At 37.3% G+C, this 22,532-nt stretch overlaps 1 protein-coding gene across 6 annotated transcripts in view; it reads left to right on the plus strand.

The window, feature by feature from the left end:
• PRKG2 (protein kinase cGMP-dependent 2) overlaps positions 1-22,532 on the plus strand; it is a 104,666-nt gene that overhangs the window by 59,845 nt on the left and 22,289 nt on the right. For 4 of the 6 annotated variants that reach the window (XM_027059244.2, XM_027059236.2, XM_053217210.1 and 1 more), the window contains 5 exons: positions 1,297-1,395; positions 2,815-2,968; positions 4,961-5,097; positions 7,160-7,249; positions 9,549-9,690. In XM_027059244.2, the coding sequence (XP_026915045.1) occupies positions 1,297-1,395; positions 2,815-2,968; positions 4,961-5,097; positions 7,160-7,249; positions 9,549-9,690 (622 nt within the window). Of the gene's footprint in view, positions 1-1,296; positions 1,396-2,814; positions 2,969-4,960; positions 5,098-7,159; positions 7,250-9,548; positions 9,691-22,532 lie in introns of those variants that run through there. The other 2 variants (XM_027059249.2, XM_027059254.2) reach the window with 2 other exon arrangements.

Below are 22,532 nucleotides of genomic sequence, written 5' to 3' on the forward strand. Positions count from 1 at the left end.
GATCTTATGGTTCATGAGTTCGAGCCCCGCATCGGGCTCTGTGCTGACAGCTCAGAGCCTGGAGCCTGCTTCAGATTCTGTGTCTCCCTCTCTCTGCCCCTCCCCTGCTCACGCTCTCTCTCTCTCTGTCTCTATCTCTCTCTCAAGAGTAAACATTAATTTTTTTTTAAAAGCAAAACAAAGTACAAGAAGTATTTCCCTTTTGCTTGCAAATTTCACCCGTTGGATATTTGAAATTTCGTGGCAGTGCTCTTTGTTTCTCACTATTCTATCAGTCCATGGAGCAGGATAGAAAAGAGTGGAGAGTAGGTCTGAAAAGAAAAATGGAAAATACCAGCACAGTATATAAGATATACTTAATCATGTGAATGTATATTGGGGTCAGTTCAACATGGGGAGAGGTCTTCAGGGCTAGGAAAGCAATAAATGGCAACAGTACAGTAATGAGATGGCTCTGGTTTATTAGTTTTAGTTGTTTTGAGGTAAATTCTCATTCCTCTAATTTTTTATGCCCAAGTGCTTAAGATTTACCAAGAAGATTAAAGTGTAGTTTCTAGAAGGATACTATATTGCAGTAGGCAAGAGAAGCACCCTAAAAAGTCACAAATCAAGGTAGATTGTCGAGTGTAAGGGCGGAAAAACATTGAAAAGATAATCGAGAAAATATATTTCACTGGTGAGGAAGGGGATTCTTTATTTTTCACGTGCAGTGCTTTGTATGAGTTCCCACAGACAGTTTGGTGGGGGTGGGGAAAGTAGATGGGGCAAGGTCAAGTCTGATCTGTGAAGGGCGAGAGAGGGCAAGGGAAGATATTGGCGGGGCCTCAGAAAACTACCAAGATAAAGTAAAACATGTAGATTTAATTATGAAGGGATGTGAAATGAGGAGCATTATCGGGGGAAAAGAAAAGATAAATTTTTTCCTTGATATTTAAAATAAATAGCTTAATTTGATGAACCAAAGTTAGGAAAATCTGCAATCCATGTAACCTGTTGACTCAGTAAACAGATTATGTAGACTACTTCCTGTCCACTGTCCTCTGGGGGGAAAAAAAATTGCTGGTAAACCTGAACCACAAGACAGAAAACTCCAGAAATGTTTTCTCTTTTCTTTGTTTTCATAAACTCACAGGATAAATTATATAACTTCTCCATTTATGGCAACTTTAATGTAATATAAATTATTGAAATTATTGAGAAACCATTTACAAAGCCATGAAGAACCATACAAATGGTCTTTTATGAGCTTGAGAAAATGTCAGGTTACAATAGTAACTGTTTATTTTATTCACTTAGGACATTCAACCAAACAGTCGGGACTTTTGAAGAACTCCAAAAATACCTTGAAGGGTATGTGGCAAACCTAAACCGTGATGATGAGAAAAGACATGCAAAGTAAGTGGAGGAACGTTTTCCTAAGCCTCATAGGACTCCCAGCAGTAGATGAAAGAGCACAGGAGTGTGATTCGCCATGTACTAATAACTTTCTGTGTGCCATCACTAGAAAATTTGGGGGAGTTCTTTTAAATTGATCTTCTACAAAGAGGATGCTACTTACCACTACTAGTGTAGATATTATTTTAGTCTGCAAGTAGTCAGCTTTGAGTAGTAATGTTAGGGAGACATTTCCTGATAGGCGGCCTTGGGATGGGAGTCTACGTCTGATGACTTAGCTCAAAAGGAGATTAATTCAGAAATGGAAATGGAAACCACACAAGAATGCCAATGGACTAGTGTAAGCCATTCATTCTGATTCCAGGTAGACAGGTGGGGTAGCATCAGAATTATTTCAGAATATAAGGGAGTTATTGCCCAGGGGTGTGTGTGTGTGTGTGTGTGTGTGTGTGTGTGTGTGTGTGTGTGTGTGCTGGAAGGAGTTGGGTAATAATAATAGTAATAATAACAATAATAATGATATGGTAATATTGATGAAGAATTTTGTGCTTAATAGAAAAACTACTTTGTAAAATTAAAATTTGAAAATCCTTTACATTTTATAGAGTAAATACTTAAGAATATATTCACTTAAGCTGGAGTCAAAAGTTCTAGAAAACTAACATTTGAAGTAAATGAGAACATTTAATCAGAACCTCGGAATTTTTTTGCTATGTGGTGTTTTTTTGTTTCTGTTTTTGTTTTGTTTTGTTTTTGTTTGTTTTCTTCTGGCAAGGAATGTATTTGCAGTTTTTATGTCAAAGGCCTTTTGCAGTAAGAACAATTTATGAATACATAATCCAGAGCAGTAAACCTTAATTAAAAGAGAAAAATGAGTATTTCCAAATAATGATACTTAGCTACAAAGTAGGGAATGTATTTGTCATGTTTGACTAAGCAGTTATTCTGGTTCATCCATGGAAAGCTTCGAAACCTGACAAAAATAGCAAAACACAGCAAAGGTTCTCAGCGTGGCATTCTCCTGTATGTGTAGCAAAGGAATGGCTCACTGGTTTTATTTCCTCTCATTGATTCTTCAGAAACAACAACAACAACAACAACAACAACAGATTTATTGAGATATACTTTAAATACTACACAATTCAGCTCTTTTTACCTCTCATTGATTCAGTTTGACATTTGTCTATTAATGTGTGTGTGTGTGTGTGTGCGTGTGCAAGTTTTTTGTTTGTATGTTCTATTGTTTTTCTCCCCAGACATAACTGAATCTGATCCTCTACAAGTTGACACAGCTTTTGTAGCAAGCATGGGTAGTAATTACTGGCAGAAATAATACTATTGTTAAGAGTGGGATTTAGGTGTGGCATGACCCTGGCCTGACTAAAGGAGTGTATGCAAAGTTTCGCTTTTCTTATGCAGGAGATCCATGTCTAACTGGAAGCTGTCCAAAGCACTCTCTCTGGAGATGATTCAGCTGAAGGAGAAGGTGGCCAGATTTTCCTCATCATCCCCATTCCAGAACCTTGAGATTATTGCAACACTGGGCGTTGGTGGGTTCGGAAGAGTTGAGCTTGTAAGGGGTTTACGTTTCAAGCATCTGAGAGAAGCCTTTTGACTTTTTTCGTTTTATATTCCAGGGTATCTTGGAGGAATATATGAATTGTTATTGCTATCTTAAATGTTGCTTTGAGCTGAAATTGAGAAAGCAATTTTTCACTCTGTGTGTTGTATAGTAGCAGGTCTGTGCTAATAAGTAACTTGTAATCATATAGGTCATATTTCAAGCTTCTTGCATCACATCCTTTTGTGATTTTTTTCTTGATTATAATTTTTGGAGAATGTACCAAGTAAGCATTCCCAGAGGCTATAAAACATTAAAAATGTATTTTCTAACAGCAAAATGTATACACACACACACACACACACACACACACACACACACACACACACACTTATGACCCGTTAACTATATACTAAAGAAAAGAAGAATGTGTCCAGGGGAAGTGCTATAGAAATAAAATCTTTAATATTGTAGTTTACACAACTCTACCGCCATGTCTGTATTTGGCTTTGATTATCTTATTTTGGGATTGCTCAAGATTTTCCATCAGAAAAGAAGAAAAGAAGATGAATTTAAAGAAATACTTAAAGAGCAGCCTTCTCTAGTGGTGATCAGGACACCTGGGAACTTATCCTGATTTGGGCTGTATTTTCCACATCACCACCTCTCTGAGCTTTATAACTGGCTTCCAAGGAGTAACAGAGTGGTATTGTCAGATCAAGTGCTCTGAGGAAACTGTAGAATGGAGATCTGTGACCTTACTGGGTACAGATGGCTCTGAACCCTTGGCAATTACCAAGTCCTTCTTCGTCCAGCAGATTTTTCACGATTCACTGTACATTAACCTCCGGGAACCAGGCTGACACCTTCATCTGCTGGATGGCCCTAGACATGAGCAGATCTGAAATGCTGCCAGGAGACCTGGATAGTACTCTTCATACCCAGTCAGTACTTCCTCTCTGATGGGTGAGGGGGAAAGAAACTATTTCTTAATAAGCCAAAGAATATTTGGCTTTTTTTTTTATGCCATACGGAGAGACAAGGGCACTATCCATCTGCAGTGGTATTTTTCACCGAAGATCCTGGCAAAAGGATTGAGTTAACAATCCTGAGATCTGTTTCTTTTTTAATATAGTTAGATAATAATAATTGAAACGATAATTCCAATAATTGAATAACCCGATAACAAGCAATAGTTGAAACAATAATTCCACCACTGATTTAAAAGTCCTAGGCAGCACCAGCGGCAAATGTGTGCAAAGTATGGGGTGCAGCCATTTCTGCACAGTTTCGTTTCTTGTCAAATATAGTCTGCTTATGGAGTCTTAAGCCTATCTGAATAAACATCTCTTAAATTTTTTTTATTTCCTTTCAAGGAAAAATTTTGTTTGTCCATCTAAAGCAGCAGGCTTCAAAAGAACTCCCTGCACCGATGGAAATGTTCTATCCCTCTGCTATCCGGAGGGTAGTGACTAGCTGGATGTAGCTGGCAAGCTTTTGAAATGTGCCTAGTGCAACTGAGGAACTGGATTTCTAGTTTTAATTAATTTTACATTAAATAACCCCATGCGACTACTTGCTGTTGTATTGGATAGCACAGATACGGGTTTTGATTGAATACGTTTTGTTTGGAAAACCAAAGAAGTGAATCTTCAGACAGAACAATTCTTGGCAGTTCTGGTCAACGTTTTTTAGATCACACACTCAAAAGTGAATAGATTTCTAACCATTAAATCTATGTAGAGGGTTTTTTTTTTTTTCTTGTGTTAATGCAAAGATTTTAGGGCCATGTTCCAGATACGTGAACTCTTCTGGAAATTACAATGAAAGGGAAGGGTATACACCTGAATAAAACTTAGTGCCCCGAGGGATGAGTGGTTGAAAGGTCACATACCATTTAAATATGAAAGAATTTTAACTCTCACTGGTTACTATTGTTTTATATAGACGTTACAAATCTTTCCTACTAAGTTAGTTTTGACGGATCTTTCTCTTCTTACTTAGGTTAAAGTGAAAAATGAGAATGTGGCTTTTGCTATGAAGTGTATAAGGAAGAAGCACATCGTTGACACTAAGCAACAGGAGCACGTTTACTCAGAAAAGAGGATTCTAGAAGAGTTGTGTTCTCCCTTCATTGTGAAGTAAGTGAGCATTTGGCCCCTGGAATTTGGACTGTAGGCTCTTTTGAATGTTTTCATGCAAGAGAACAGAAGAGGTAGAGAAGACCCCACTCTGAATTCTCCATCCCTGTCACAGCAACAACACACAAAATGTTAGAACTTTGAGGTTTGGAGTCAGGAGTTTGGATTTTTTTATTCTTAAGTAAATCTCAGGAAAATTGTGTGTGTGTGTGTGAATATAAAATTATTGTGGAATAATTTCAACTGATTATTTAATCCATACCTACGGCAGAACTTAGGAAGCAAAGAATTCACATGAAGCCCTCAGAGGACATGCTGTTGCTGAATTTCTGCAAGAGGTGGCATTTGGGCAAATGGAGGCTGCCAGTGAGCAACAGAGCGCAGTCCTAGCAATGCCTGGATGCTGAAAGATCCATCTCCTAATAGTCACTGTTCTTTCTGTGGTTATGCCCAGAGTTTAGAAGAGATATTTTATTCTAGACCCCAGCTCTCTTTACTTGTGATTCATCAGTTGGTGGTGTAGGCCAGTCAAGACATTTATTTTCATACATGTCCTGACCTCAGAGTGTAGCTTTAGTGATTCCTGGGTGATATAAAGTGCCCCTATAACAAATAGAATTTGTTTTTTGATCAAATGTCTTGAGAGAATCTTCCTGCCTACCCGTATTCCCACACCCATTTTCTTTCAAGACAAAAAGGTTTGAACCCAGGCAATGCTGGCAATAGAGTCATCCAATTATTTTTTATGTTAACTATGTTTCCAGAATGCCCCCCCCTTTGATCAATAATTCATTAACAAACTATCGTGAACAGCTTTGGGGCATGGATTGGATTTTATTCCTGTTCTCATTTCTAGCTCTTTGCAGAATGCCTGGCATATAGTAGGGCAATAATAACATAATAATCAATGTTAATAACACTTATTCAGAAATTAGACACTCTTCTTAGCAAACTATGTGGTTATATATATATATATCACATATATAATATGTGGGATATATATATTTAAAATATTTTTATTTATTTTATATATTATGTATGCAGATATATAACCTACATTAAATTAATATATAATTAATTTATAATCAAATGAATATACATATATTCATCTGACCTTTATGATATGAGGTAAACGTAATGGTTGTCCTCAAGAGCAATAAGAAAGCTGGGTTGCACAACTAATAAATGGTGGGTCAGGGATTCAGACCTAGGCATCTTGGATCCAGAGCCAACACTGAACCACTTTATTAGATTGCTTCTGCTGTCTGCACATGATCTGGCCACTAAGCCTTCACCCACTATTGAAATATGGCACCCTACCCAGGTCCCACATCGGGATTGAGGCTGTCGTTCCTACACCGTCTGGGAGTGTTGCCAACTGAGGACTCTAGCTCTAGCTCAGTCCTTTCCTGGCCATTGCTTTAAGGTAGAGAGAGCCACCTTGCCCAAGATTCTACTCTGTCTCCAGATACATCCTGCATCCAATTATGGCAGAGTTCCTTGAGGCTGAGGCTTTTGTTAAAATAAGAAACTAGAATAGCCCAAGTCTCCTGCTGCCCAAGTGTGTCTTATTCCTCCCCCGTGGATGTTGTTCCCAAGTACACTTCCCACTAAACTTACTGTTTACAGGTCTCTGTCTCACAGTCTAGTTTTTGAGATCAACCAGAGGACATAAGAGACATAAGACATGGGCATGAAGGCAGCTCATAAGGAGACATATGCAGAGGTCTCTGGGCTTCTGGAGAAAAGACAGACTGTATTTGGTAGGTGGGATGATGAGCTTGGTCTTGAGGAAGGGATAACACTATTGCAGTGAAACTGAGATGAAGAAGGTTACTCTGTGTGGAGCGAGAGGGCAGTCTGAAGAAAGGGGTTAACGTGCAAAACAACACAAGAAGAAAGATCAAGTAGGATTTGGAGGGAAGTCCCATGTAGCTGTAGGATGTTTGGAATGAGATGAGCACCAGTGTTCTAAATGTTATTGGTGATGTTCTTAAGCAACTTTAAAAAGCTTTCAAAAATAGATTTTTAACAATAACCATGTTTTTATGTGTCTTCACAGATTATATCGTACTTTCAAGGACAATAAGTATGTGTACATGCTTCTGGAGGCCTGCTTAGGTGGGGAGCTATGGAGTATATTAAGGGACAGGTAATGGGAAAGGATTATAAACAATAACCTGTGTTCTCACATCTGATCTAAGGGGTGATCTACTTTATTCATGATCTACATCTGATCTACTTTATTCATGATCATTTAAAGAGATAGAAAGTCATTACAAAATGGTTCTAAGAGAATATTATGACTTGATAAAATAGTAGTGGGGGCATTTTCTTAGCTAACATTATAATTATGCAATAGACACCCTGTAAGGCAGTCACTGTCATTTCCATATTAGGGATCGAAGAATCCCAGGCTTCAACAGGGTGTGAACTCTCCATAATCACATGGTTAGTGTGAGGCAGGGTGGCTATAAGCTGAAATGTTACTGATTCTGAATCTCTCCCAGGGAAATGAAGAAAGGGGGTGGGGAACATGAAGCCCCCACTAAAAGCAGAGTAAGATTCCTGCGAAGATTCAGTTTTACAGAAGGGGTGATTCCTGCATAATTGAAACCACACATATTTATTGAGTACCACCAATGGGGCAAGGCTCCATTGTGGACATTTTCTAGACAATGTAGACTTTTCTAACCAGAAGGATAAAAACTATAAACTTTTTCTCCAATAAAGTTTAGATTTTATTTGGGGAGATAACATAATGTGAAGTTTTAAAACGTTCCATTATTGCTTTTAAAGTTTATGTATTAATTTTGAGAGAGAGAGCACATACACGCATGCACAGGCAGGAGGGGGGCAGAGAGAGAGGGAGAGAGAATATCCCAAGCAGGCTCTGCACTGCCAGCACAGAGCCTGATGCGGGGCTCGATCTCGCAAACCGCAAGATCAGGACCCAAGCCGAGATCAAGAGTCTGAGGCTTAACTGACTGTGTCACCCAGGTGCCCCAAAACATTTTATTATTTAGTGTGTACACTACATATGACAGAAGAGTTGGCAATTTGTAATTAAATGCTAAATGAGTGTTGACGATTGTAACCTCAGAGGAGAGGAAAGATATAAAAATGTGATGACAAAGGAAAGACTGGAACTAAATTCTAAAGGTGAACAAAATTTGGGAAGGCAGAGGGGAAGGAAAACCAATGTAAAATACGACAGGAAGACAGAAATAGAATTATGTCTCTTTGTGGATAATTTGGAGCAGAATTATCCCAGCAAAAGGGGATGAGAAAGTAGTTTGCATGAGATTGTGGAGGTTAATTCCAGGCCACACATTTGGACAGGTATTACTTGGGCCTGTGGGTCTTAACTCTGGCTTCTTGTTACAATCAAGTGGAGAGCTTTACAAAGTCACAATGCTGGTCCTTACTGCCAGAGGTTATGATTTGCTTCATCTTGGATGGAGTCCAGTAAATGATTTTTAACTGTCTCTCAGGCAATTCTAATGTGCATTCATAGTGGAGAATTACAGACCTAGGTAATAGGAGACCTTTGAGTATCTGAGAAGAGATAGATGTGTTTGTGTTAGGAACATATTTTTGGATGGATCCCAATGGGGAAAACCTGGAAGGGTGCAAAGACTTGTGCATGATACCTACAAAAACATTTGCGTCCTCCATCATTGCTTCCACAGGCAAATCTGCTTAGAAAGGGGAGTTGTTACTATCTGTTAGGCACTGTGTCTGATTCTCAAAACAAACCGTGTTAAGTAGTAAACCCATTTGACAGAAAGGGACCTGAAGCTAGGACAGTCACACAACTTGCCTGAGGACATGGTGATGGAACACACAAGAGTCAAAACCAGTGTCTCTTATTCCAAAGCCACACCCTTCTCTTACTGCGTGCAGCAAATCACTGACACATTTTAATAACTAAGTGTGTAAACCCACATATAGTGCTGCCACAGGGCAACTCTAATATCACTGAGCTACACTAAACAGGAAAGAGTTACGATCCTATTTCTACATGGGTTATTGTTACATGCTATACCAACAGGAAATGAAAATGATCACTTGAGTCATTTTTAAGTCAAGCAATAAATTACAGAAATCTGCTTTAAGCTGTCCGTTAAAGTAGTTGCATTTTCTCCAGGGTTTGCCAGAAATGTCTAAAAAAGGCTAATTTTTCTTACGTTTCTATTTTGTATGTTCATATATGATTACCAGAATGGTGTTTGGTTGTAGTCACTTTAATTTTAACTAAGTACTTCTTGCTTGCACCAAGTATCCCCCTAAATTTCTTTAGTGTAATTCATTGGTGGTACAAAATGCTATTCAGTGTTGATACCCTACAAAGCATTCATGTTGTATACATTTACCAAAGCAATAATTGACAGGTAGAATAGATAATATGTGTGTCTAGAGCATTAAGAGGGAAAATGATTTCATTGCAGAGGCAGCTTTGATGAGCCCACCTCCAAGTTCTGCGTGGCTTGTGTGACAGAAGCATTTGATTACCTGCACCGACTAGGTATTATCTACAGAGACCTGAAACCAGAAAACTTAATTCTAGATGCTGAGGGTTATCTTAAATTGGTAAGACAAATTCTGTAACTTACAGTGTCATAAGAGCTATTTTCTAAACACAGAGTTGTGTCATAATTGCAAATTTGTTTATATTTTGGTACACTGGCTATTTTTACCATGGGGGATATGCCCTGTGGCATTGGCACCATTAACACAGAAGTGTTACGAGTACATTCTTTTTGGCTTAGAAATTTTATATTTCAACCATATTTGCGATTGCTACAAAGGATTCACTTAATAGAATGCCTATACATTGGATTCTGTTAATATTTTTGTTTAATAAATTGAAGTAGGTTTTAATACATTCCTGCTATATATAGGGACTGGTTCTAAGGAATAAGGAAAGAAAATGATTGTCTTTCTTCTGTCCCGAGATAGCCACTGTCTGTATAGGGAGAAAAGATACACATATGACAGGCTTTCTTTTTTTTTTTTTTTTTTTTAATCTTTCTAGGTGATTCTAAAGTACAACCAGGACTGAGAATCACGACACTAGACTCTAGGCTTCTTAAGAACAGAGACTTTCCTTGATACCCATCTTTATAATCTCTAATGCCTCACATAAATCCCCTGGCAGGTCACACTACAAAAAAAAAAATGCTACCAATCACATAAACTGCTTTCAGTGTGAAACTATAAGAGAACTGGGCAGTCATAAGTGAGGAGAAACCAGGCCACTTTGGACCTCAGGAGGGAACCCCATCAGGATGGGGAGCCCAGGCTAAGTTTTCCTGAGTTTATTTTGTCAGTTTGTCGGGAACATTAAACCATCTCTGAATGTAACATTTACAAAGATACTAAAAGTTTCTCACGTCAAAACTTTTATATATGGAAATAATAGCTACCATTTTATAAGCAGTTTAGTGTGTTATGTGTAAAGAACTGTGCGAAACATTTTGCAATTAATATATTTCACAATTGATGAGATGGGTTTTATCACCCACATGTTACATAGAATAACATGTAATTTAGCTTATTCCTATTTAGCCTCAGGAATTAAATTTATTATGTGTAATTGCTAAGTGATTCCCCTCCATAGTAAAGGAGTAAAATAAGTCCTTTCATGTGAAATCTGGTGTATTTCCAAGAAACATTTTGATCCATTCAAGCTTTATTTTGTCTGTGAAAGACAGCTTTGAGAACTGGTGAGGTACTAACACAGGCCTCAATCACTCCTCTTTCTTCACAATTCCTTCGTTGGCTATGCCTCTTGCAGCTATTTAGGGAAACTCTTTGGAACATTCTAGAACTAAAGCCATCATGAGTTGTGCAGACTACCCATTCAATTCATTCCTTTTTTTTGTAGTTGTTTTTTTTTTTTTAAATCTATCATTTAAAATATGATAGCATATGGGGCGCCTGGGTGGCTCAGTCGGTTAAGCGGCCGACTTCGGCTCAGGTCATGATCTCGCGGTCTGTGAGTTCGAGCCCCGCGTCGGGCTCTGGGCTGACAGCTCAGAGCCTGGAGCCTGTTTCAGATTCTGTGTCTCCCTCTCTCTGACCCTCCCCCGTTCATGCTCTGTGTCTCTCTGTCTCAAAAATAAATAAACGTTAAAAAATTAAAAAATAAATAAATAAAATATGATAGCGTATTCATTATTCACAGACATGGAGGTCAGTAAATATTTCTCCTGTTTGCCATTGTTATCCATCTAGCTAACTCATTTGCCAACTAGTTACATGAAGAATGACAGCTAAAGCTAAAGCCTTTAGAGATTAAGACATAAATTTTCAATATTTCCATTTCTGGCTATATATCAAACTCGATGTACTGAAATCCTCTCACTACCAAGTGTCTAAAAATGTGGATAAAACATGAAAAACAGTATTACGTGCATGGCTGACTTTATCAGACAGCACTAGGATTCCCCTGAGGTGGGAACCAGGCTTGAGCAGTAGTATAGCAGAGAACTCAAACAAGGAAGCTGCTGTCTTGTGGGCACCCAGCAGTCTAGATGACCTAGAGGTTGGATTTTAGTAGCTGCACCTTCTGAGAACAGGAAACCAGGTTTTGGACCTCGGAAGTGTGAGAAGTTGAATCACAGAACATTTATAAGAGCCAGAGATCACACAGATTACACCCTTAGAAAATTAGAAAACAAGGAAAAAAGGATTTAATTTATAAAGGCAGAGTGCATGCAAGAAAACATGCTTTTCTCATTATTGAGCATTTGGTAGAAGAACAGAAGAGTCCCCTTTAAGAATTCTTGGCTATAGGCTCGTCTTCATGGAGGTTGGGTGCTCAGTCTTCAAAGATAGAAAAACCTATGCAAGAATTTGAAAATGATTTAATGTTGGTAGCATGGTCAGCTTTTCAAGAATCAGTGGACATTCTCTTTGGATGAATGTACTCTTAACTCAGAATACAAAGAACTCCCAGAGATAAAATCCTAGAGAATATGAGGTCACATTAAAAAAAAAGACAAAACAAAAAGTATATATGATGGAAGAAAGTACCATGAGCATTCCTTGGCAGGCATATAAGTGCCTCATATATTGGAGTAATCAGACGCAGAATGTAAAATTGATACATCAAATGCCTTTTAAAACATAAGACCGAGAATTGCAAGTGAGTAAGGAACAGAGAAAAAATCTAACAGGTTTAGAAAAAAAAACTAATCGATAAAAATTCTATTAAGGACTTAAGAATATATAATTAAAATTATATATCCAAGGAAGTTTCATTAATCGTGGAGTTGCATGCATTGGACTAATCTTCTTGTTGAGATTAATTATAATATACATGTAAAAATGTGTGAATGACAGCAACAAAAAGTAAATATTCAGAGCTTAAAAAAAGGGAACCATGCTGGGTGAAAAAAATCCACATTGCTACAGCTGTTTACAGCTACTCATTTCAGGACACACTTCACCGTATAACGCATGAGGTATAAATCTTTAGTTAACATCATACCTAACAGTGAAATAGTGAACAGTTTTACATTAGACTGTGAACAAGATAGGAATATGTCTCCTACATTTTTTTTTCAACATTATAACAGAGGTCTTAGCAAATGTCATAAACCAAGAAAAAGGAATGAAAGGCCAACGATGAGAAAGGAAGAAGCTACCTGTCTTTATTTTCAAACAACATGATTGTTTATGTAGAAAAGCCTAAAGAATCTACCAAAAAGGACTAGAAATATTAAGCGTGATTACCAGTTCAAAGTCAATATATAAATAAAATAAGTCAAGTCAATTAAACCAATTATATAAATAAAAACTGTATTTAATATACTAACTTCAAAAATTTATAAATGAAATAAAATACCATTTACAATAACATCAAAAGTTATAAAATAAATTTGAATACACTTAACGTGTAAAACTGTGTAAGACCTCCACACTGAAAACCACAAACTATTGCTGAGAAAAAAAATATAACTAAATGGTAAGGTATAAATGTTCATAGATTGGATAACTCTATTTGGCAAGATGTCCATTCTTTCCAAATTACAAATCCAAGGCCATTGTGATATAAATTGGAGTAGGTGCCTTTTAAGAAACTAAGGCATTTACTTGAAAATTTACATAGAAACACAGAGTTTAGAAAAATTAATAATCACTTTGAAAAAAGAACAAAATTGAAGAATTTATAGCTGATACTATGAAGCTACAGTAATCAAGAGAGTGTCATAATACAGGATAGACAAATAGCTTAATCTAACAGAATAGAGTCCAGAAATAGACATATAAAGTCAGCTGATTTTAGCAAAAAGAGAAAAGCCAAGATTCCCAACAGACAATGCTGAAACAACTGGATATGCATATGTGGAAAAAAAAAAATGAACCTGACTCCCACTTCACACAATATAGAAAAATAAATTCAAAATGGATCATCAAAATAGACCTATAAAGGCCTATCAAAATAGACCTATAAAGCATCCAAAAGTAAACACACAATAATATCTTTACAACATGAGGTAGGCAGAGATTTCTTAGAATACAAATAATAGTAATCTTAAAAATTCTGTGCTGCTATAATAAAAATTCATAGACTGGATGACTTAAATAACAGGCATTTATTTCTCATAGTTAAAGGCTGGGAAGTAACAAGATCAAAGTGCTGGCAGATCTGGTATCTGACTGGTCAGAAACCACTTCTAGACCGAAAGGTGACTTCTCATTCCTTCAATGAGAGAGAGACAGAGAGAGAGAGAGAGAGAGAAAGAGAGAGAGTGAGAGGTAGACACACACAAACAGGGCATGGGGTTGGGAGGCTCTTTTCTTATAAGGGTCCTAATTGCATCATGAAGGCTTTACCCTCATGACTTCATTACCTCCTAAAGGCCCTACCTCTAAATACCATCATATTGGGGATTAGGGTTTCAACATGCAAATTCTGGGGAGACACAAACATGCAGTCCATAATAATTGGACTTTATCAAAATTAAAAACTTCTGATAATTAAAAGACACTAAAAAATGAGTAGGCATGCCATAGACTGAGAGAAAGTATTTGCAATACATATTTAAATGACAAAGGACTTGATTGTATTGGAAAATATATAAATAACTCCTACACCTCAATAATAAAAACACAACCCAATTTTTTAAAAATATTTATTTATTTATTTTTGAGAGAGAGAGAGAGAGAGAGAGAGAGGAAGAGAGAGGGAGAGAGAGTTTTCCAAGAAGGCTCTGCATCATCAGCACAGAGCCTGAGGTGGGGCACAAACTCACAAACTAAGACCCATGACCTGAGCTGAAATCAGGAGTTGGATGTGTAACCAACTGAGCCACCCAGGCACCCTGAGACAACCTAAAAAAAAAAAAAAAAAAAAAAAGGTCAAAGATCTTGAAAAATTACTCCACAAAGGAAGACACTGGAATGATTAATGAGCCATATCAGTTGTCATCAAGGAAATGCAAATTCAAACCACAAAGAAGAACCATTTCATATCCACTAAAATGACTATAATTTAAAAGACTAACAATACCAGGTGTTGGTGAGGACTTTCTCCTAAATCTCTAGTGGAGAAAGACTGAAGAATAATTTGTCAGTTTTATAGAGTCAAGCATACACTTTATCTATGACAAAAAAATTTAACTTATGGGTAGAAACTTCACTCGTTGGTATTTATCTAGAAAAACTGAAATCATGTCTTCAAAAATCTTGGGCAAGAATATTCATAACAGCTTTATTTCTAAAAGTCCCCAAGTCAGAAACAGCCAAAATGTCCATAACCAATTAAATGTATAAAGGTAAAGGGATAGATCATTAAGCAAAGGAATGCTCTTCAGTGGCATAAAAGAATGAATTACTATAAGCAACAGTGTAAGATGTAACAATGTAACAATGAATTTTAAAAACCATGTTGACCAGAGGAAGTCAGATACAAAAGAGTATCTTCTGTATGATTACATTTATTGATATTCTAGAATAGATGGTAGAAATCAATACAATGAGTGCTTCTGGGAGAGGCATTTGACTGGAAAGGGGCATCCTTCTGACCTATTGGGTGTCTATATCTTGACTATATGGTAGTTGTGGTTACTTATATAAGCTACATAAAAATTAAATGAACTATATGCCAAAAATCTATGTATATTATTGTTTGTAAATTATACATTAATTTGAAAAATGTAATGGGTTAAATGTCAGATGATTAACAAAGAGAAAAACAGTTCACTGAAAGATAAATTTAAATAATTTACACAGAATGTTGCATACAGAGACAAAAAAGATGAAAAATAAGAAAATACAATGAGAAGTTCTTAAAATTTTAAACTGGAGTCCAAGATAAATGTAATATAGAAAGTGAGGGAAAAGCAGTATTTAAAGAAGCAACAGCTGAGAACTTTTCAGAAATTATGAAAAACACTAATCATCAGGTAAAGGAACCCCAACAAATCCCATCTGGGACAAATTGTATATGCTGTAGCTCTATCTTTGTGTAACAAATCACTCCAAAATGTAATGGCTTAAACCAACAAGACTTGTTTATGATCTCTCACAGTTTGTGTGGGTCAGAATTTGGGGAGTGGTTCAGCTGGGTGGTTGTGACCTAAGCTCTCTCATGAATTTTCAGTCAAATGTTGGCTGGGGATTCAGTCACCTGGAAGCTTGTGTAGGACTTGACCAGGGCATCCAAATCCAAGGTGACTTACTCATATGGCTGGGAAATTGATGTTGGCTGTCAGTTGGGGGCATTATGGGCCTCAGTAATGGTTGAATGTCTTCACAGCATGGCAGCTGGCTTGCCTCAGAATGAGTCATCCAAGGAAAAGCTACGATGCCTTTTAAGACCTACTCTCAGAGTCACATCTCAGCACTTCCACTATATTCTGTTGGTCACACTGGGCCAGCCCTGATTTACTGTGAGATTTATTGTGGCAGAGGACAGCAAAAACAAAAAGAGTATTAAAAGGTATCAAAGAGAAAAGACAGTTTACATATAAAGTAGTAAAAATTAGGCTTTCAGTTGACAACGCAATTGCGACAAGAGAATCCATAACACAGAGGGAATTTTTAAAATTCTGACAGAAAATAACTGATAAACTTGAATTGTAAACCCAAGGCTTTCAAAAGGGTGAAATAAGGGCATTTTTAGTCAAAGATGAAGGGTGTTTACCACCTTCATACAAAGGATGTGCTTTAAGGGAGATGAAAAGTGATCCCTGATGAAGGGTCTGAGATGTCACCTTAGAAAGATGGTAAACATGTTAAGTCTTTTAAAATTATGGTGTAAAGTAATCATTCTCATTCTGCTATATACTCTTGAAAATGAGAAAATGCCAAATAACTGAACAACAGCAGCATGAAAACTGAGTGTAGGTATAATTGGAATTAAAGTAGGAGACAATGTCAGTCATTTTAAAAGAAGACAGCAAGAGAGAAACAGGGAACCCAGGAACCAATCCAAGAGAAAGTAAAAACTGAGAGTAGAAAGAAATCTAATATGTGTAGCCTGCTTTCCAGATAAAAAACATAAAGATCATCAAATAGGTTTAAAAATAAAAATCAGTTCCATCAGGTTTATAAGGGACAGACGTGAAGCATGAGGATACAGAAGGCTGGAAGTTAAAAGGATAAAAAAAACGATGTCTGGAAAATAGTCAACAAATGTAAATGCAGATTTCATTGTTAGGAAAGAAGTGATCCTAGAGATAAAATCTTTACCCTTGGATGATATGAAAGATAATATGAAAGTCCCGATCTTTTCTTTGCCCACCAAAATGCTTCAAAAATAAGCAGAATTTGAAAGACATAATAAGGAGAATTGAACAACTGTAGGAAATTTTAATATACCTCTCAGAAATTGATGGAACATTCAGACCAAAAGTCATTAAAGCTTTAGAAGAGGTGCACAGCACAATTAATAAACTTGATCTACTGGCCTTATAGAATATTGTTCCCAAGAGTTGAAGAATACAAATTAATGAAATTTGAGCATACACTAGGCCATTAGCAAGTTTCAGCAAATATGAAAAATAGGAATTAGGTTGTCGGCTGGCAGCCCAGCTGAGCTGTCCCACTGAGGGTTCCTGAGGGGACTGCAATAGAGGTGTGTGTGTGGCGGGGGGGGGGGGTGGTGGAGCGGGGAGGGGGTGTGTGCCTGGTGACAGCACAGCAAGAATGCACATCTGGGTAATGGACACTAGGCGGTCTAGCCTTGGACATCAAATACTCCTTGTAAGGCTGACCTTGACCTCATTCTACAAATTTTGATTAAATGGTGTTTCTCGTCTTCCTACATCATTTCTTGGCAATATCTGTGAGGAATTAGGTATCTAAGGACAGCAAGAAAGGAATGGCCTTTTATTTTTTCCAGGAAAGCACAACCAATTAAAGCCTGGAAAATAAAGATCTACGTAAGAGAAAGGTCTGGGTTTTGGAAGTGTCTCTGTAGAGGATGTAGGGATGTGCCTTTCTGTGATAATTACAGAGGATGAATTTGTAGGATGTGAGGCATGAAGACTTCATTCTACTCTTCTTCCCCAAGAGGAAGAGATTGGCTTCTGCCTGAGATTGCCAGCCAGATTTGTTCCCAAATGAATCCTACCTGGGCCAAGCTGTCTCTCAGTAAATACACTGAAAGGAGATAAAGGATTAGCAGATATTACTAAAAGAACATGAAGAATCTCACATCACCATCTCTGACCCGTCCATCCAGTAATTTCCTGTATCTTTCTCTACTTTCAAGGCCAAAGAAAGCTGATGAAGGCAATAATGGTTAAGGGTCTTACTTCTGGTTATCGTGAATGAATCAAGGACAATGTTAAGATGCAGGACAGTACTTAAAGAAAAGCCCACCTGTTCTCAGTCCAAGCAGAATTAGTGTAGTAGTTAGCCTTCTTGGGTTTGCTCAGGAGAAAACTTTGTAGTCATCCAGAAAATCAATAAACATTCTCTATGGTCGTGCTATTAACTCATCACTCATCAGTAAATGTTGTATATGGCCGTGCTATTAACTCATGTGAGTAATGCTTCTCATGTGGTAATAGAGCAACTCAATCTTATATTGAGTATTATATAGGAAAATACAATGTAGAGCATATTACATATTGATACTGTTGCCTGCTTCTTTATGACCTGTCTTCCCCTCTATGCTAGTAGCCCCATGAGGATAGAAACTTGTGCTCTGGTGCTTACTGCCAGACTTAGCACATTGCTAAGCATATAGGAATGAATGAAAGATTCCAAAATAGGAGCATAAAAGTTTTGTTCACTGATGTCAATGTATTTAAGGTAGAAATTAAAAGCAAACAAAAAACAGGAAGAAACCGACAACACAAATCATAAATCATCTCACTGGAATTTTAGGGATATGTCAAAATAAGTGAAGAAGACACTTTAACGAATATTAGAGTTGCACAATAGATACTACATATCAACGCATGTGGGTTGTAACTAAAATGATAGAGTGATATTTATAGTCTTAAATGTTCCAACTAGGAAACAAGAAAGGCTAAAAAATTAATGAGTTCAGCATTCAACTTAAGAAGGTGGAAACGGGAAAAACAAAATAAAGCCAAAGAAAAGAAGGGAAAAAATAAGCATGTGACTTAATAAAATATGAAATAAAAGGGATACAGAGCCAAGGTTGATGTTTTGAGAAGACTAATAAAATTAACCAACTGGAAGTATTGATCAAAAGAAAACAGAAGAGATACAGACAAATACCATTATGAATGGACATAATTTCAGTTAAAGCAGAGATTTATGTGGTTTAGAAAGTATTTGGGCAACTTTACTACTACATATGAAATATGTATTTCTTTATGTAAATGCTGTATATATATGAAGAGTTGGGTTCTGGTGAGAGCTCTTTCTGGTTTGCAGATGGCTGTCTTCTCACTGTGTCCTCACGTGGCAGAGAGAGAATCTTTCTTGTGTCTCTTTTCATAAGGGTGCTAATCCCATTCATGATAACTGGCCTAATTTGTGGCCTACTTACCTCCCAAAGGCCCCACCTCCAAATGTCATTATATTGGGGTTTAGAGCTTCTACATAGGAATTTTGTAGAGACCTAGATATTCAGTCTATAGCACACCACATCCAGAAGATTCATTTCAAGGGCTTATAATTCTAATCATATGTGAATTCTTTCAGAAAGGAGTAAGAGATAATTTCCATCTTGTTCTGTGAGGCTAGTATGAACTTCGTTCTCTAAAGGAAGCTCCTTGGGAAGGCAAATGAATGTCCCATCTAGCCATCCAGCTCGTAAATTTAGTGTAAAAATCAAAAGTAAAATATTAGCAAACTGGATACAAATTATAACAAGACATCATAACAAAACTGGATATATCTCAGGAACTCAAGCATAGTTTAACATTAAAAAAATCTATTAAAGGGGCGCCTGGGTGGCTCAGTTGGTTAAGCATTGGACTCTGGCTCAGGTCACCATCTCTCGGTTTGTGAGCACGAGCCCCGCTTCAGGCTCTGTGCTGCCAGCTTGGATCCTGGTGCTTTGGATTCTGTGTCTCCCTCTCTCTCTGCCCCTCCCCCCCTCTCAAAAACAAGTAAACATTAAAAAAAAAAAAAAAAACTTCTGTTAAACCAAATCACCATTTTAATATATTAACAAAGAAAAACAACGATATAAACACCTCCGTAGATGCAGAGAATTTTATGATATGTTTCTACATTCACCTATGATAAAATCTTAGCCATTAGGAATAGAAATAAATTGTATTAACCCAATGGAAGATAGGTACCAAAAATTTGGAGCAAACACCACGCATAATGATGAAACAGTAGAAGTATGCTTTTAAAAGTCAGTGAGGGGCGCCTGGGTGGCTCAGTCGGTTAAGCGTCCGACTTCAGCTCAGGTCACGATCTCGCGGTCCGTGAGTTCAAGCCCCGCGTCGGGCTCGGGGCTGATGGCTCGGAGCCTGGAGCCTGCTTCCGATTCTGTGTCTCCCTCTCTCTCTGCCCCTCCCCCGTTCATGCTCTGTCTCTCTCTGTCCCCAAAGTAAATAAACATTAAAAAAAAAATTAAAAAAAAATGTCAGTGAAATAAGCGCTTCTGTGTTTTACTGGAGGTTCTAACCCAATGCAGGAAGATATAAATAAAATGGAAAGATTGAGACATAACCAACAAAACCTATTTTCCTATGTGATAGGATTATATAGAAATCCAGAGTGTAACAATAAATTATTAAAATTAAGTGAAGAGTTTAGTATGATCGCTGATACATGATTAGTAATATGAGAACTAAGTGTGTTTTTAATTATCAAAACCACAGTTGATAAATACAAATACAAATACCATTTTTAAAAAACATGCGAACATATATATTTTACATGATAGAAATAAAAATATAAGTCTAGGACTAAGTCTAACAAAAATGTGTAAGAGCTTTGTTGAGGAACTTAGATGAATTCATAGAAAGACGTTAAAATATGTAAATTAATAGGCTCATTCTCTTTCTTCTGGGCACAGAGCTAGACAAGGCACCCCATCCTTCCTTGTGGCCAGGTGTGGCCCTGGGGCACAGTTCTGGCTAATGAAGTGTGAGTTGACATGCTGTGTACCATTATCAGACCTAGGCTGATAGTGATCCCTGCACACGATCTTGATGCAGTCTTTCTGCCTTGTGGCCAACAAATGCCGAGATTTGAAGTTGGCAGAGCCATAACATGGAAAGAGCCCGTGTCCCTGTCCCAGTGCTTGGAGGTCCCCCTACTGCTCAAGAAAACTCATTATGAAAAGAGAAATAAATTAATGTCGAGCTTTAAGCTCTTATACTTTCTTAGATATGTTTGTTACGGTAGCTAGAGCATTAATTACCGTAAGTCAGAAAGAGGTACTAGGTTTAAAAATAACAAGAGTCGACATCACAAAGATATGAATAGCCTTCGGAATGATCTACAGATTAGATACACTTCCAGTGGAATTCCAGAGAACCTTTCCTTGAAGTTTGGAAAACTGATGCTAAAGTTTATCTAGAATAACCAAGGGCCGAGAATAGGCAAGACATTTCTGAAGACAAATAAGAACAGGGTGGGAGGAAACTCTCTCAGATATCAGAACTAATTATAATGCTGTAGTTCAAACTAATTACTAATGTGGGGGGAATGCGAATTGAAACCACAGTGATTCGATGCTTAAAAATGGCAAAAATAAAAGTCGATATCGCTAAAGGATGGCAAGGATGCTGAGCAACAGGAATGCTACACATGCTGCTGGTGAAGGGAGTGCTAATACAGTAGGATCCCTAATGAAAGTAATTTGACAATATGTCATAAAATTGAAGACACCGCATCTTTGGCCTTGTACTTCTCCCATTTTTCATCTACATCTGCTAGGTAACATGGAAGATGATGCTAATAGAAGCATTTCTATGATAGCACACAATAAGGTTTAAGACAAATGCCTGACAGCAGCGTAACAGGCCAAAAAACCATTGCATGTTAATTCAGTGGTGTATGATACAGCAGTGAAAATAAACGCACGCCAATATCAATCGAATTCACAAGTATAATTTTAAGTGAAAATGGGCATTTTGTGCAAACTAAATATAGGGTTTTTCTAAAATTTTTAAAAACGAGAATTTATTTTACTTAAGGATTCTATGCGGTATAATTAGAAATGAATACGAGTACCTGACCAACACAAAAGTCAGGATAGTGGTGGCCTCTTGGTAACACACAGGAGGACATCAAGCGAGGAGCACACAGGGCTTCTGCATTGGTTCTACTTTGTTAACCTGGTGGTGGGTACAAGGGTGCTTTTATGCCCATGCTTTATAACCTGCATGTATGTCACATTATTTTATATGTATTGAGTTTTTCCTAACTTGAAAAATAAAAGGAATCATCAGGTTCAGCTATATTCCTTTTCCCAGACCATTATCAGCTGGATTTATTAAGTAACAACTCAGCTTTTCCCACCAATGTGCTTAAAATATGCTGCTTCCTTGCCCTTAAAAGTTGTCTGCTTCCTCATCAATTTATGTAAAATGGGAAGGCTCCCTTTGAAACCTGGTTCAAGTCTCACCTCAAGTATCCATGACCTTCCAATACTTTAATTTTTTCATCTTTAACATTGGGGTGATAGTCCCCAGCTCACAAAGCTGTTGTAAAGATCATACATATACATTTACATATCTTACTGAAACCAGTGTTAACAGTTATCTCTCCATGCAGCTTTTTTCACCAAACAGGTGTTGAACATATGCTGTGTTATAAATGCTGTAGGGGCTACAAAATGAATAGGACATAATGCTTCTCTTCAAGGAGCTAGATGTACTCACACACAACTAGATGATGCTGCATGAGGGATGTAACTGTGGAGTATAAACAATGTTAAAGAACTTCACAGGAGAAGAGAATTAGTTCTGTAAATGCAAGAAAAGCTTCAAAGAGGTGGTGGCATATAAGATGAGCCTCAAAAGATTTTTTTT

This window comes from Acinonyx jubatus, chromosome B1 (assembly GCF_027475565.1).
Source record: "Acinonyx jubatus isolate Ajub_Pintada_27869175 chromosome B1, VMU_Ajub_asm_v1.0, whole genome shotgun sequence".
Taxonomy (NCBI): Eukaryota; Metazoa; Chordata; class Mammalia; order Carnivora; family Felidae; genus Acinonyx; species Acinonyx jubatus.